The sequence below is a fragment of the Trachemys scripta genome, chromosome 10 (assembly GCF_013100865.1).
Source record: "Trachemys scripta elegans isolate TJP31775 chromosome 10, CAS_Tse_1.0, whole genome shotgun sequence".
NCBI classification, from domain to species: domain Eukaryota; kingdom Metazoa; phylum Chordata; order Testudines; family Emydidae; genus Trachemys; species Trachemys scripta.
The window spans coordinates 19,922,351-19,938,309 of record NC_048307.1 but is presented as its reverse complement, the minus strand read 5'-3'; the positions used below and the strand labels follow the sequence as shown (position 1 = coordinate 19,938,309).

The window sequence follows — 15,959 nt, the reverse complement described above, 5'->3', positions numbered from 1 at the left end:
TATCAGAGATTCCAACTTTGCTGAATTAAGACATATTGTACTATGGTTTTATTTATATTTTTAGGGAGTAAGTAATCTGTAGGTCTAAGTGTGCCACAACTAATCAAAATCACTTACAAAACTGTACAAGAAAAACATGCCAGTGAGAGTACACGCTTAATAAAATCCAGCCATAAACAAAACCACATGCATGCCCCATGTTGCCTCAGTCTCATTCCTTCAATACTCCCATTTCTTTCCAGGTAACTGGGAAAATACAACGAGAATCTTATCTTATGGTATGTCTACACTACGAAATTAGGTCGAATTTATAGAAGCCGGTTTTATAGAAATTGGTTTTATACAGTCGATTGTGTGTGTCCCCACATAAAATGCTCTAAGTGCATTAAGTCAGCAGACCGCGTCCACAGTACCGAGGCTAGCGTCGACTTCCGGAGCATTGTACTGTGGGTAGCTATCCCACAGTTCCTGCAGTCTCTGCCGCGCATTGGAATTCTTGGTTGAGATCCCAAAGCCTGATGATGCAAAAACAGTGTCGCAGGGGGCTCTGGGTACATGCTCCATCAGAACAACGGCAGACAATTGATTCGTGCCTTTTTACCTGGGTTACCTGTGCAGACAACATACCACGGCAAGCATGGAGCCCACTCAGCTCAGTTCAGCTCACCGTCACCATATGTCATCTGGGTGCCAGCAGACATGGGGCTGCATTGCTATATAGCAGCAGCTCCTTGCCTTTTGGCAATGGATGGTGTATTACGATTGGTATCCATCATCGTCATATTCCTCAGTGAGTTCAGTCAGAGGCACCTGGGCAGACATGTTTTGTCTCCTGGAGACTCAGTCCTGCCGGCAGTCCTATTGCACCGTCTTGACGATGATGGCTAGCAATCGTAATACAGCATCTTCTGCCAAGCACCCAAAAGATGCCAATGGCTATCAGTCATGCTGCACCGTCTGCTGCCAGCCTAAGATGTAAAAGATAAATGGACCAGATTTGTTCTGTATTCATTTGCTTCCCCCTCCCTCCGTGAAATCAACGGCCTGCTAAACCCAGGGTTTTAAGTTCAATCTTTGGGGGGGGCATTCTATGTGACAGTTGTTTGTGTTTCTCCCTGATGCACAGCCACCTTTTAATTCCCTGTAAGCCATGTCGTCACTCGCCCCTCCCTCCCTCCGTCAGACAATAGTTTCGCGCCTTTTTTCAGCCCAGACGCCATAGCACTCAGATCACCGCGGCAATTATGAGCACTATAAACACGCGCATTGTCCTGGAGTATATGCAGAGCCAGAACATGCCAAAGCAAAACCTGCCGCGTCCACAGGTTCGGCCGATCGCAGCTCCCACTGGCCGCAGTTCGCCGCTCCAGTCCAATGGGGGCTGCGGGAAGCAGCCCAGGCCGAGGGATGTGCTGGCTACCGCTTCCCGCAGCCCCCGTTGGCCAGGGACGGCAAACTGCTGCCAGTGGGAGCTGCAATCAGCTGAACCTGCAGACGCGGCAGGTAAACAAACCGGCCCAGTCCGCCAGGGTGCTTACCCTGGTGGGCCACATGACAAAGGTTGCCGATCCCTGTAATATATAAACACAAAATAGTATTACAAGTCTCAGTTAACTGTTATGATCCTTTAAAGCAGGGGTCTCAAACTCAATTTACCTTAGAGCCAGTGCCAGTCCTCAGATCCTCCCAGCGGGCCAATGTCACTCATGTCGCCCAGAACCCACCCCCACAAAACTCCACCCCCCACCTGCCTAAGGCTCTGGAAGGGAGTTGGGGGGGGCGGGGAAGTCTGGGGTGCAGGCTCTGCGAGGGAGTTGGGGTGCAGAAGAGGTGAGAGGTTGGGCTCTGGGAGGGAGTTTGGGTGGGGGAGGGGGTCTGGGGTGCAGGCTCCGGGAGGGAGTTTGGGGGTTGGGGGGACAGGGAGGGGTGCAGGCTCAGGGAGGGAGTTTGGGGGCAGGAGGGGGTGTGTGGGAAGGGGAAAGGGGTGCAGGCTATGGGACGGAGTCAGGGGGTGCAGCGCTTATCTGGGGCTCCAAGGCAGGGCGGGCCGGGGGGCCTCCGCGCCCTGCTGCCCCCAGGCACCACCCCCACAGCTTTCCATTGGCCACAGGGGTGCTCGGGGCAGGGTCAGCGCGCGGAGGCACAGCCCCGTCCTGCCCCGCCCCTGGGCCACAGGAAGGGGCCGGCAGCCACTGAAGCGAGCAGGCAGATGCTGCTCAGCTGCGCTGCGCTGCCGGGGCCCCTGGGGGGGAGGGGAGGTAGCGCCCAGGGGTGGCAGGCAGGACCAAGGGAGAGACCCAGCCCCAAACCTGCTGGAGCCCCACGGGCCACATTGGGGAGGCTCGTGGGCTGCAGATGGCCTGTGGGCCGGGAGTTTGAGACCCCTTCTTTAAAGTCCTAATGATACCCCTTGAGAAGTCTTAAAAAAACACTACTGAAAGCCAATTTTACCTATATTAAATTTTTCTTCTTTTAAAAAAGGATACTAGGGATATTTGCATAACAGTATCTTTGTTGTTTTTAGTATATCAGCCCCTGATTATCTCACTTGAAGTCCTAATTCTCCATTCATAGCATCACAGTTGGCTGCTGTGGAGAAGAGTGTGATGAGAGGTGGAATAAGACTTCAAACGAGGAGTCAACAACAGGAATGAATAGCTGACCTTGAAAACAATACGCATATAAGATACGCATGCATAATTACTACTCCTTTCTAATGTAGTCTCACAACTGTATCTGAGGACATAAAGAGGTCCAGAATATTTTTCAAAGATTTTTAGGAAGCATCAGTTAGTTCTGAGGTATTATTGTCTACAGTAGCACCCTAATATTATTTACATTGTCTTCAGTTCAATTATCTATGCTATTATGAACTGCCTTGATAGTTTGAAAGGCTAATTGCCTTATATGAATGAATGCAGCCAGTTTTCCTGTGTATGCATAGGAAATAGAAGATCAGCTTCAAAGCAACAATATACGCTGCCTATTCTTCAGCCAGGAAAGGTCTTGCTGTGGCAATTGTTATCAAGAGGCTTATCAGCTTGCCAGAAGACTCTAAAGAAAAAGCCCCGGGCCTGATCCTTTTTATCTCAGGTCTGCTTAAATTTTGACAGGCAAGGTCTAAGTCACAAGACTGAGGTCTCCAGGTTTACCCTGGAATTCTAATGGAAGAATTTGAACAAACTCTACACCTGGACTAACTATTGGACTATAACTTTTTTAATTGATTCCATAAAGACTTTTTACAAATCACCAGCCTCACAGTCTTTGCTATGAAACTGACCTCAGGACTTTTCACATATCTGTATGTATATTGATCTCTTAAACACTGCAACTCTCTTCCTTCTTTTTCCATTTGTCATTAAAACCTTTAGTTTTAGTTACTACAGGATTAGGATCTGCATGATTATTGGGTAAGATCTAAAATTCATGATGACCAGGGGATCAGTGTCTGGTCCTTTGGGACTGGTGGACCTAAAATATGGTAAACCTGGTTTTCAGTAACCATTTACTATATTACACTTGGCTATCTAGATAGAGGTCAAGAGCTGGAATACTTAAAGGGGACTGTATTTGGCTTCTTGGTAACCAGTGTGGTATTACAGAAGTTGTTTTGTTACAGGCGTGGTGAATCTAATAAAGAATAAATCACCAGTCTGGGGGATTGTCTGCCCTATTCCTTGCAGTCTGTCCTGAATATAGCATCCTCAGTGTGGCCCATTCAGGCACCCAGTCACAAGGGGGTACCAATTAAGAGGGATCTACTGCATTCCATTTCACAATTTACACACCGCTAAAGTTATTGTGATGCCAAGTCCTAAAGCTGGGTGGCTGAACTGCTCCCATGCAAATTCAAATAGCAGTAAATTTGCAGCACCATATATATTACTGGGGTTTTTTTACATTAAATATGTCACACGGAGGGGAGGAAAAGTTATATTTAGATTATTATGTAAAAAAAAGGAAGTCCATGCAGAAGTCTAAAAATGACAATGAAAATATGAGTTTAAAGAAGCAAAAACTAAGAAACGCATGAAGAGTCTCCTTCCCTTTAAAAGTAATCAGTTTCAAAAAGTGAGCTAAAATTAGTTTCAGGTACTGCACCTGCCTCTGAGTCACATCACATTTTTGGTGCTTTTACAGACACACTTTTCTATTTTTAAAATGTTTTTCCTGTCTGTATTGTATGAGAAAGATCCAAACACACACGAGTAGAAACTGACTGATTATGCAAGTGGGGAAAAAAAAGTTTTCGTCTAATCCTTCTAAGTTACAGTGATTTTAAGAACTATTTGTAGAAACTATAGTTAAAATAACTCAGACAGAAGTATGATTTTTAAACTGATTGTGTCCCTTTAATTCATCCTAATACACCCAATCACTACATATGCAGCAAATATGATTAAATTCAGATACGAACAAAGATCAACTTTTAAAAATTGTATTTGAATTTAGTACTCAATGGTGCTGCCTTGAATTAGCCATACTACAGAAAGCTTTAGTACCTAGCTCTGTCAATATACCTAATTCTTGTCAGACCATACTGATACTATTTGAGTCCTCATCCTCTCTTTTGCAAAGACAATTACAGTGAAGGCTGTGGTGCACAAATAGAGCTTAAAATGAGACTCTTCAGGTTCCTGTTTTCTTGTAACCCAAGTCAGGATTTGAGTCAGTTTCAGAAAGTTAAAGGCAGATACACTTCTTCACTGCACTACCCAAGCAGATAAAATCATCTTGAATAAGTGACAAGTTAAAGACTTTGTTGGCATTAAGGCTAAGTTTACATTAGAAGCATAGTAAATCTGTTGTATCATTTCACCTAGTGTCTTGTAATGGTAAAAAAAAAATTAGGCTTGCCAAGCCATACAATTGACCACCTATTATTTGACAAGGGTCAAATACTGTCAGATATTCCACCAAGAATGCCCTGATGTAGATGACAATCAAAAAGGTAGGCTGCATTATTGTGTCATCTGTTAGCAAGCCTACTTAAATGTACTGATCACTCACTTTAACATATGCTAATAGCAACTGTTTGGAAAAAGGTGAACTAATTGAAAGCTATCAGAGGGGTAGCCGTGTTAGTCTGAATCTGTAAAAAGCAACAGAGGGTCCTGTGGCACCTTTAAGACTAACAGAAGTATTGGGAGCATAAGCTTTCGTGGGTAAGATCCTCACTTCTTCAGATGCAAACTTGTTGTAGCTTTTTAATTGAAAGCTTAGCATCTTGACTGATTGGAATCTCCAGAACAAACAATATATGTATATATCTGTATCTTTATTTGTATACCTGGCCATCACTGTACATGGCAGTTTACAAAACACATTAAACAAGTTAAAATATATGATCCCTGCCTCAAAGAGCTTACATCTAAACTGACTAGACACATTTACAGAAATTAACTCAGAAAAGAGTGGGGGAGAAAGAGGAGCATTCAGTCATTAAGTCTCCTCCCCTAACACACAGAAAATATGCACAAGCCATTAAGATGATTGAAGAATTGGCCTATCAAGCATAAGTGCCTTTAAAAAGGACTCTCAGAGTTGCTATGTGTTTTATTTCTGTTTAATTTTATTTTACTTTTTCATTGTAACTGGTTCAGTCTTGAATAATGTTCATGTTTAAATGCTAACCCATTGCTAAAAAGGGTAATGAGAGTAATTATTTCTTTCATTTTTTAAAGATTCATTTCATTGTGTTTCATATTCTTCTGAATTGAAACTTGTTTTTTGTAATTAGGCATAAATATCTAAGGCTAAGCCTATTAGACACCATAACATCTTACACTTTTGTGTTACTATTCTAATAAATTAGTGCTTTAAAATATTTGACCTGTTATTTTTGGACCGCTCAAATGCCAACCCTAAATATATATACAGTATATATATACACACAGCAGACCCTTGCTAGAACGCGTATCTTTATAGCGCAAATTCGGTTATAGAGCGGGACCGCGCATGGATCCCAAATGTAATTACTGTACCTTCATTGGAATCCATGGTTACGCGGTCCCCGCGTTAACGCGGGACCGCACATGGATCCAAAACCCCGCGTTCTAGCAGGGGTCCGGTGTATATAATTTATTTTTAGGGTTGGCATTTGAGCAGTCCAAATATATAAAAATACACACACACATACACACACACAAACCTTGTTTAGCCAAAGCCCCCTTTGTCAAACCACCTCCACATCTAAAATTAGGCTATGTCCCCTGATATGAATCACTTCTATTGAAGAGCCTCCAATTCATATGAATAAATCTCTCTCATTCTGTTAATAAAACTGAGTTCTGTCACACAATAACCTAAGAAATTCCACAGTGCGCAGACTCCAATATGCAAAGTTTGGTAATTACAGTCAGCAAATGTAGTGAGTTGATTATTTGTGTGATGGTCCCTGACAGTTTTAGCTATTCAATACTGTACATGGCAAGTCCAAAATGCTATAATAGCCCCACAACTGAATACAGTTCGTGTCTATATTAACTGGGGTTGTCATCTCACCCACAAAAAAAATATTCTAGCATGTAAGAGTAGATCATGACTATTAATGAAGTAGATATAATTGTACAGGAAATATCTATCAGGCAGTATTTCATACATGACTACAGTTCCACATTCTGTTAAAAGGACATTATCAAAAAAAATCACACCATAAAATACTGAATCTATGTTACTAAGGCAACAGATTAATAAAACTAATAAACTTACCAGTCTAATTAAATTTTTTACTTTTGTACCATATTTGCATTTCAATTTGAAAAAACGGTGGTCAGAGGCAATTCCTGGTTCTCGCACACTAACATTTATACTTTTAGAGTTCATAATATTATAGAAAAATGATTGACAAAGTTTTAACTGACTTGTTTAATGCATGCAAATTGTCCTATTCATCTTTAGTTTTAAGACTAAGATTTTAGACTAAATATAAAGAACAGTGCAAAATCTTGATCTTAAAACAAAAAAGATGCATTAAACAAATCAGTTAAAACTTTGTCCTTAATCATTTTTCTATTATATTATAAACTCTAAAAGTATAATGCTACTGTCTGATAATAAATGATTGTGTCCCAGCCTCAAAAAGAGACATACACCTCTACCCCGATATAACATGACCCGATATAACACAGGTTCGCATACAACACGGTAAAGCTCTGACACGCTGCTCTGAGCAGCATGTTAAGGGTTCCGGGTCTGACGGGTTGGATAAGGGGCAGAGGGTCTCGGGGGCGGTCAGGGGCTTCCCGCCCCCAGGGTCTAGGAAGCAGAAGCTGTGGGGGGGGTCAATTTGGGGGGCCCCCGCAGTCCCAGAGTGGCCCAGGAGATTAGCGGGGGGCCGAGAGCAGCCTGCTCTGCTTCCCTCGCCCCGGCCCAGCCGTGTCGCTTGGGGGACACAGCTTGGGGGGAAGGGATCCCCACCGCACTCACCGGCAGCGGCAGAAGCAGAGCAGCCCTGCCCCAGCCCACTCCACTCTGCCAGCTCCCAGCCGCGGCGCTCCGCTTCCCGCAGCAGGTGAGTACAGGACCTTTCCCAACCCACCCCCCGCACCCCCAGCGACACAGCTGGAGCTAGGGCAAGGAAAGCAGAGCGGGCTGGGGCCGCATCGCTCTGCTTTAGGGTGACCAGACAGCAAGTGTGAAAAATCGGGACGGGGGTGGGGGGTAATAGGAGCCTATATAAGAAAAAGACCTATAAAATTGGGACATCTGGTCACCCTACTCTGCTTCCCGCTGCCGGTGAGTGCGGAGGGCGTCCTTTCCCCAACCTCCCCGCACTCACCGGCTGCAGGAAGCGGAGCACCGCGGCTGGGAGGTGGCGGAGTGGAGCAAAGCGGACTGGGGCCACGTTGCTCCGCTTCCCGCCGCTGCGGGTGAGTGCCTGTCAGGGGGCAGGGGGCGTGGATAGGAGTCGGAGTGGTCAGGGGGGTTGGGTACGGGGTGGGGTTCTGGGGGTGATTAAGGACGGGGTCTCTGGAGGGGGTGGTCATGGAACAAGGAACAGGGAGGTCAAAGCAAGTTCGATATAACACGGTGAGATTTTTTGTCTCCCGAGGACCGTGTTATATCGGGGTAGAGGTGTAGTTGAAATAGATTACTTTTAAGTTTGCCTAATTCTCTACCTAAAGACAAGTGTGAATATGATGCATACTTTCTCTTTCCTGCTGCTCTGTTCCGTGACGCCCAAATTTATGTTCCCATAAACCCTACTTTTTCCAGAAGAAAGAGTTATATTAAAATATGTTTCACTTTATTGTTTAATTAACTCATAGATCTTGGCAAGATTTACAAGTTCATAAAGGTAGGTCAAACGTTTTGCCAACCATCCTTAATAACGTTGCTTTATGCATAATCCTGTCCTGGATAACTGAAAAACATTTCAATTTAGAGAGAATTCTACCCGCATCATACATGTCTCTCTATTGGTAAAAAACAGATGAAGGCTTTAAAAACAAAGATTTGGTAATTCATAAAAATAGTGACAAGAAATATAGTATATAAACAAACTATAGACAAAACTGCTGCTAATAAAACAGCTTTCAGAGTTTTTCGTAGAGATGTCAACTGTTATTTTTAACTGTAAAGGGAAATTCCATTGCTCAAGTGTGCAAAGACTTACCACCCAACAACAACTTAAGCCCTGATCCTACATCCAGGTTGAGCTAACTGCAGGACTGGAGCAACATCTAAAAAGCAGATGCAGGCCCCTATAGGTTAAGAGGGTAGTTTTGAAGTATATATGTATATAGTGGCAAAACTTGAAATGAAGCCGAACATCTGAGAAAAGATTTTTTGTGTTTTGAACGTTTGAATGTTACCTGCATTTCACAAAATACTAATAACTTTCCCTGCAGGTCTATTATCATCTTTTTCATCTCCTTACAAGTTAAAATTAGAAAAGTTATTTATCAAAATAAATACAAATGCCAGATAAACTGAGAGAAAATGTTACTAAGATGCTTTCACTTTCATCTGCTGTATAGTTTCTCTTTCATAGCCAATGTAATTCATGAATCCACATGGGGTTTAGCTGCCTCAGTTAATACTTTAAATGTTAAAATTGCACCTTTCATCAATAGGGGTTAAACATTTTGGCAGTAGAGTTAGAACAGAACCCAGGACCTAATTCCCAATTAACTGCTGCAGAAAAAAGGACAATCTCAGGGTCAGGGATGATTTCCCTCAGCATGCTATTTGTGTTTTATGAGCAACTCTGACAGGTCTTATTTCAAGTCAATTTTTATAACTACATTATCTCTCTATTTGAATGAAGAATGTGTCAATCTGCATTTTGAAATAATATTTAAAATATCACTCACGTAAGAATCCCCTTTGAAGATAACTATTGTTAACTGTTACTATCAGTGCTGGTACTTCAACTCACCCTTCCCTCCATCTCAGAGATTAACCTCCATGCTGATTCGCCCCTAATCCCTGGAAGGATAGAATTGCCCTAGATCCTATATTTACAAGATAAATGGCCAGTTCAAGAAAAACTGAGGCCTGTGGAAAACTGTACAATTCTTCCTCTCTCATTAAAATCTTAAGATTCAGTGAACACCATCTTGCCTCACTTGACCTTAAATACCCTGCAGTTAATTTAGGGTAGAAGGAAAAACACGTGTCCAGAACTGGTGTGCGTATTTCAAGAGTTACAGATGGAGGTTTCGCATTGTCACTTTAAAAAAAAAAAATCACATCAACAAACACGTTTCTTTGCTCGGGTTACTAACCACACCTCAGTGTATTAAGTCAAGTAAGAATATTACGTTATTTATGCTCTGTTTACTTTCTGCACTTTGCTCAGTTTAGGCAACTTTGATGCCAAAGCAGTTGGCCTTACAGGTGTTTACAGTCCGTGTGGCTCTCAGGGGCTCAGCGCTGCAGGGTCTGGGATTTCACACGTTGCTCGAGGGCTGAGCTTCACACAATAAAAATGAAGGGGGAGAAGGGGAGATGCGCCTCACTCGGGGCTCCGAAGTAGGAGGGGCCACCTCCCTAGTGCCCAGGGGCTAGGATACCCCTCCAGCACGTCAGCCTGCCCCCAGCGGGAGCCGACAGCCTAAACCGGCCCTTAGCACCGGCTGGCACGGGGCGCGCCATGACCCCCGGCAGGCAGCACCGCAGACAGTGGGGAGAGCGGGGGGGGGGCGGCTGTGACGCAGGCTGAGCCCCCATCCCCGCGGGCTCGGGCGGGCACTCACCGCTCATGATGCCCTGAGTCCGGTCCCTCCCCGGGACTGCAGCTAGCCCCCCTGCTCCCGCTGAGACAGCTCCACGGAGGGAAGCGGGGCCGGGGACACACAGAGCGGACACCCCGCCCCGGAAGTGAAGCCCCGCCGCCCCGGAAGGTAAATACTGGAGCCTGAGGGCGCGCGCGAGAGAGAGCTCCGACATGCCCTCCCTCCGCGCCGCGTGCGCTTCCCCAACCGCCTCGCAGGAGCGCTGAGAGCTGCCTGGCCTGGGGAAGGGCGCGCTCGCGGCGGGGTCCTGTGATGGCCCCGCTCCTGGTGGGCGGGTCTCTGGCTAGCCGAGGGCAGGCTCTCCTGTGCCCCGCTCACTGGGGGAAGGGCCCCATTCAGCCTCTAGGCCCCACGCCCAGAGCCGTTCGGGGAGGTGGAGGGCCTGGGGCTGCTTGGAAGCAAAATAATAACCACTTCAGTGGGAGATTCAGGTCCAGTTTTCTCTGCTAACTAATTACCTGGGTTAAAGAATCAGAGGCAGTCAAGGAAAAGGAAAGCTGGTGTTATGCATCCGAAGAAGTGAGGTTTTTACTCACGAAAGCTTATGCCCAAATAAATCTGTTAGTCTTTAAGGTGCCACCAGACTCCTTGTTGTTTTTGTAGATACAGACTAACACGGCTACCCCCTGATACTTGAGGTCAAGATTGTGGCACTAGCAACTTCAGCTTAGGGAGAACTGGGGTATCCATGCAAACTTTGCATCATGCGGGTTGTTGGGTTTTTTTGATAAGGTGAACCAAAAAGCAGAATAGATTATCAATTGTGAACCTTGTTTCCACTCCTGAACATAGAAGTGCTGCAAAGCCTGATCTGAACTTCATTTCTTGGGACCAGCCCCTTCTGATGGAACTAAAGTAGAAACCTACATCTACACATTCACAGTTCAAGCCTATCTAGCGGCAGCATGAAGCAGCACTTGAACTCCAAGCCATTCTGCTCTTAGAAACATAATCATCCAAATGTGAACATCCACAATAGATGTAGTCCTGTGGTAATTTGGAAGCTTCTGCAGTATTTCTTTTCTAATGTGCTTCATAAAGCAACTTCCCCTTCACTGATTCTTTGCATGTACAGATAATTGTTTCAGAGCAAAGCGGTATCTTCATAATACTAATTTGAAATTATAAATACCATATATAAATAAAAGATGGGTTAAACTAGTGAAAAATAAAATATTCTAAACTTTTAAATACAGGTGTCAGGTATCATTTAACCAAAAATAATCCCAAATTGTTGAGGTTTCAAAATACACAGCACCAAGAATAACTACAAAAGTAATTGGAAAAACTAGGTACCAAAGCAAATAAGAATAAAATCTTTCTTTGATTAAGGGCTATATCCACACATAGATCCAAGGACTTGTACAGGTCCCAAGCACAAATGAAGATTAATGCAATTGTTGTAACAGAAACAGTTACGGTACATCTTATTTAGATTCTCATGATGTATGGCTAGGCCAAAATTTTCAGACTTGTGTGGCCAGAGTTACACATCTAAATCCATAATTAGACGCCTAAATATGTGGCCTGTGTGTCAGAAGTGGAGAGTGTGATGTTAAGCAAGTTTCTTAATCTTTTTCCTTTCAGTTCCTCAATTTCCCCACCTTTAAGATGTGGGTTATTCTTGTCTTAATTCACTCATGATTGTTCGTTCACCCTGAGATCCTTGGATGAACAGTGCTCTAGTAGTACAAAGGTGATTATTGCTGAGCACAAACAGCCTTCATTGACTTCAATGGGAACTGCAAGTGCTCAGCAGCTATGAAAACACTTATTTAGGTGCCTAAGCATACCTAATTTGAGGTTGAGTTTTTAGCATGTAGCTAGTTGATACTACTAGTAAATCCTTGCTAAGTACAAATAGATCATTATGGAGCCCATGCTAAAATAGGGAGATTTTACATTTTTTGAAAATGTTTGATTCATAAAAGAAAGCCCTCCTCTACTATCAGAAATCAGATTGGCAATTAGAGGCTATGCAATACCATCTCCTCTTCCAGTATAGCTCACAGCTGCTATCTTAACTGGGTATAACTGCATATTCCATAAATGTATCCAGGATTAGAGCACTTCCTTTGCAAGCATTCCCATTTTCATTGGGCCCCAAAGTCTCAGAACCTGGATCTCTGAAGTGGTACAAAAGTGATGCTACATACCATTTTTTTTTTTTTTTGCACCTCTCAGTACTACAAAAACATTTTGTACAAGATTTATTTGTGTGACATAGTCATTAAATATATATTTGAGCTTGCTTATTGATGGCATTTATGCACATCCAACCTTTTGTCTAGTAAATATAGTCTTTAATGATAGTGCAGAAAAGTTTTCCCCACATAAGGGTTCTTATAGCTTATAAGTTCCAGTAAATAGCTCCCAAGAGAGACTAAAATTAGAAATAATATAATACCAATTAAAGTTAAATGCAAGAGCTATAAAGAAACCACATATACTATCCTTCTCTACTGACAGCAAATAATAAAATTTATGAGTATACTTATACTGGATGATCTGATTGATTATTATGTAGTAAAAAATGCTTCCATTTCCCTATCACAGAGTCATCATAACACCTGGAATATAGCTGCAATATTCAGAAGTCTTTGTGGTGACCAGAACAGTAGCTCCTTCCTCTGTCGCTGGTAATGGGAATGAAGTATCAAAGCCAGTTTGGAGTTTCACCAAGTCACAGTCCCCGCAAGTGCATTCCTCCACTGAATACATCAGTGATGCTTCACTTTGGAGGGAATCTACAATTATATCTGTATTCACACTGGTCTCAATATCAGCCTTGAGTATAACATTCAGCTCCACTGCAGACTCTATGAAGATATGAAAAGATATTTTAGTTCACGTGTCATGCTATCTCAGTAGTAAAATCAAGTCATAGAATCTACTGAACGTGTCCCCCGCTCCCGAATTTAGGATGGGCATGTATGGAATCTATTATATATATACTATCATATACACAAATAAAATTAACAGAAGCATGTTTTGCTGTAAATATCTATGGATATGAAAAGGTCAAAAATTAATTTAATTCTTTCTGCCACAGGGAAAATATACTTCATATATGGCTTTGAGAGGCTACAGAGTTGAATCAAGTCAATTTACACTTTACAAGCTGCAAGGCTAATCTTCCATTTTTATTCTCCCTCCAGGTAAAATTCCTTTTGACTTCAATGGCAGGAAGGACTGGGCCTTAATAAAGAAATTCTGTTAAGCGTTTATAGCAATTTTCCAATGCAAAATAGGATAAGCAAGTTAAAAATATATATTGAAATAAAAAAGCAAATGTGATTCTGTAGCCAAAACCAGCGGGCTCCTAACTACTATTGGCTATAATATGATATCCTTACCCATGTTGGGAAGTACTTTTTGCCACAGTTAGCCCCATTGACTTTAGTTCATCTATTTGTGGAATAATGTACTCTCCAACATGAGTAAAACTATCAGAATCTGGTGATGTAGGCTATATTAAACATTATAAATTAAAATAACATAGCAGAAATTCACAACAATCTGAAAATATTTTACAAAGAATTGTATTTATTGACAATCATATTTTGTACCTGTGTTTTTCAGTTCTTCCTTTGATTGTTTTGGGTGCCGCATTTTAAACAAGACCATTAATATGAACACTGTGAATGTTAAAATCACTCCTATTCCCAAACCGATCCAAAGAATTGCATCTGATACTTTTACTTGACCTGTAGTACCTTTTAAAATAAAGGAGACATATTATGTACATTAAAAACAACAAGCAATTAATATATAAATACGTGGCCTAATCTATAAGCCTCTCACATCTCTAAGGAATAATTTCTTTTTCTGGTGAGTGACAGCTAGGTAGCTTGAAACATTTACTTTTCCTAACATAGTTCAGTTGATATATAAAATACTGTGTTTAGGTCTTCAATCTTGTACAGATTTTATACTTGGTCTTGTAAACTTTAGTGTCATTTTTCATGGTTTATATTTAGAATCAATGCTAAGTATAAATGTGAAAATGCACAGCACAAACAAATAATGTTACAGAATTGGTACTTACTCTCATTACAATAGCTCTGACATGAAAAAGGTGGCTTACTGGAACATCGAAGGTGACAGGGTATACAAGATTGCAGCAAGCTGTCAAAATACTCATTTTTGAAGCAATGTTGAGCCATCGGGGTCAGTAATTAGTGAACTAGGAAGCCACAGAAATGGTTAAAGAGTAAGGACAAGCTAAGGAGGAAAAATGTTTCCACTTCTCACTTTGTACAAACAGTAGTAAGTGTGGCCAGCAACACCAGCTAAATATCAAGGTTCTTCTTTAAAAGAGTATATTAAATAATAGGGATTTCACCCTGAGGCTTCTCAAGGGACTCTGGCTGCTCATTTGAATAGTAACTGCAGATTCAAGTTTCTAGAAGGACCATCCAGCTGGATGGAAGTAATTTTCAATGTAAATTCTGTCTGAAACAGAAACTGATTATTTATAGAGGACATTTCTCAAGCAGGTGCTAAACACTACACACTGTAGAAAAAGTCTGAGGATGCCTAAACAAGCATTTTCATTAACAGGTAGTCCCTTTCTTCAGGAGTTTGTTGTATTCTTTCTGTCGAACTGATGGATCCATACCAATTATATCTCATTCTAGACTGCAAACTTCTCCATGAAGCATTGGTTTAATTTTTATTCTTTTCTGTTCCATTGCCACCACCAAACAACATACTGTATTGTTGATGAATAGAGGAGAAAAAAGAGGACAAAAAGAGCCTGTGTTGTCTAGTGGATAGAGAAGGGGGCAAAGTCAGTACACCTACAGAATGTATGCTTGGTGAGGCAAGTGCTGTACCCCGCCTCCTCTCGGATCCTCCGCTTCCCATTGGCTGGGCTGGGCTGGGCTGGGCTGGGCTGGGAGGGTGGGCGGGCTGATTGTTTCTCAAGTTCCCTTCCCTGCCACCTTTTTAAACAACTCCTCAGCTTTTCAAGCTGCCCTGCCCTTCCTCTCCTTACTTGAAGTTTTTGGATGCTGCAGATCTGACCTATTGCTGTTTTGGGGTCAGGATTGATTTTTTCCCATTGGCCCAAACTGGCTAAGGTCTGCTGGGTTTTTTTGTTTATTTTTTCACTTTCTTTGCAGTATCATGGAGGCAAAGTAGCATTGAAAGGAATAGGACTTGAAAGTGTAATAATAGGACGTTTATGATGACTGTTTAGCTCATTGCAACTTGCAGCTAGTGTCCAGCATGGATAAATGCTAAAAGGGCCAACTCCCAGAGGTAAATGAGGCCTAGGACTTCACTGGTTGACTTTGTGTCTATTGGAGAAATGGAAACTTTACATTGTCATGGACCGAGATCCCTCCTTGCTATCCTTGATCCCCCCACCACAGGGGGAGAGTGTGACAAATGTGGACATTTTCTGTAATATTTTTATGAGCTATTTTTGACTCTCTACCTACCACCTTTGCACTGTTACACATTGGGGGGAAAGAATTCATTTTCTTGCTAGGACATGAAAGATCCAGCTAGGTATTTGAGACATCTAGCTGTTGGATTGTCTGGGCAGGAATCATGTGAATGGATGACCTACATAGACAAATGGAACCCCAATGACTGAAAATTAACATCTAGCTGCAGAGGCAGCTGAAAATGTGAATATAGCACAGTTGTGTCCAGAGAATTAAGATAAGAAGTGTCAGGTGGCTGTGTTATGAGCTGAACACTCAG

At 42.5% G+C, this 15,959-nt stretch overlaps 2 protein-coding genes across 2 annotated transcripts in view; both read right to left on the bottom strand.

Moving 5' to 3' along the window:
* LOC117883853 (sorting nexin-29-like) overlaps nucleotides 1-10,517 on the bottom strand; it is a 38,319-nt gene extending 27,802 nt beyond the window's left edge. Inside the window, exon 1 of the mRNA XM_034783665.1 lies at nucleotides 10,206-10,517. Coding sequence (XP_034639556.1) covers nucleotides 10,206-10,398 — 193 coding nt within the window. The 5' untranslated portion in view covers nucleotides 10,399-10,517. The remainder of the gene's footprint in view (nucleotides 1-10,205) is intronic.
* A 2,007-nt stretch (nucleotides 10,518-12,524) lies between these two features.
* TNFRSF17 (TNF receptor superfamily member 17) lies at nucleotides 12,525-14,434 on the bottom strand. Its single transcript, XM_034784369.1, has 3 exons — nucleotides 14,293-14,434; nucleotides 13,814-13,960; nucleotides 12,525-13,063 (listed from the first exon to the last, which is right to left on the bottom strand). Exons 1-3 carry the CDS (start codon nucleotides 14,408-14,410, stop codon nucleotides 12,795-12,797), a joined length of 534 nt encoding a protein of 177 aa, XP_034640260.1. The 5' UTR covers nucleotides 14,411-14,434; the 3' UTR covers nucleotides 12,525-12,794.
* Nucleotides 14,435-15,959: the final 1,525 nt, after the last annotated feature.

Excerpts from the sequence above, each read along its gene's own strand:
- TNFRSF17 (XM_034784369.1), bottom strand. The coding sequence starts at position 14,410 with ATGGCTCAACATTGCTTCAAAAATGAGTATTTTGACAGCTTGCTGCAA. Across the intron at positions 13,961-14,292 it reads TCAGAGCTATTGTAATGAGA|GTACTACAGGTCAAGTAAAA; the intron begins GTAAGTACCAAT and ends TTATTTTAAAAG. Across the intron at positions 13,064-13,813 it reads GGAAGAACTGAAAAACACAG|AGTCTGCAGTGGAGCTGAAT; the intron begins GTACAAAATATG and ends ATATCTTCATAG.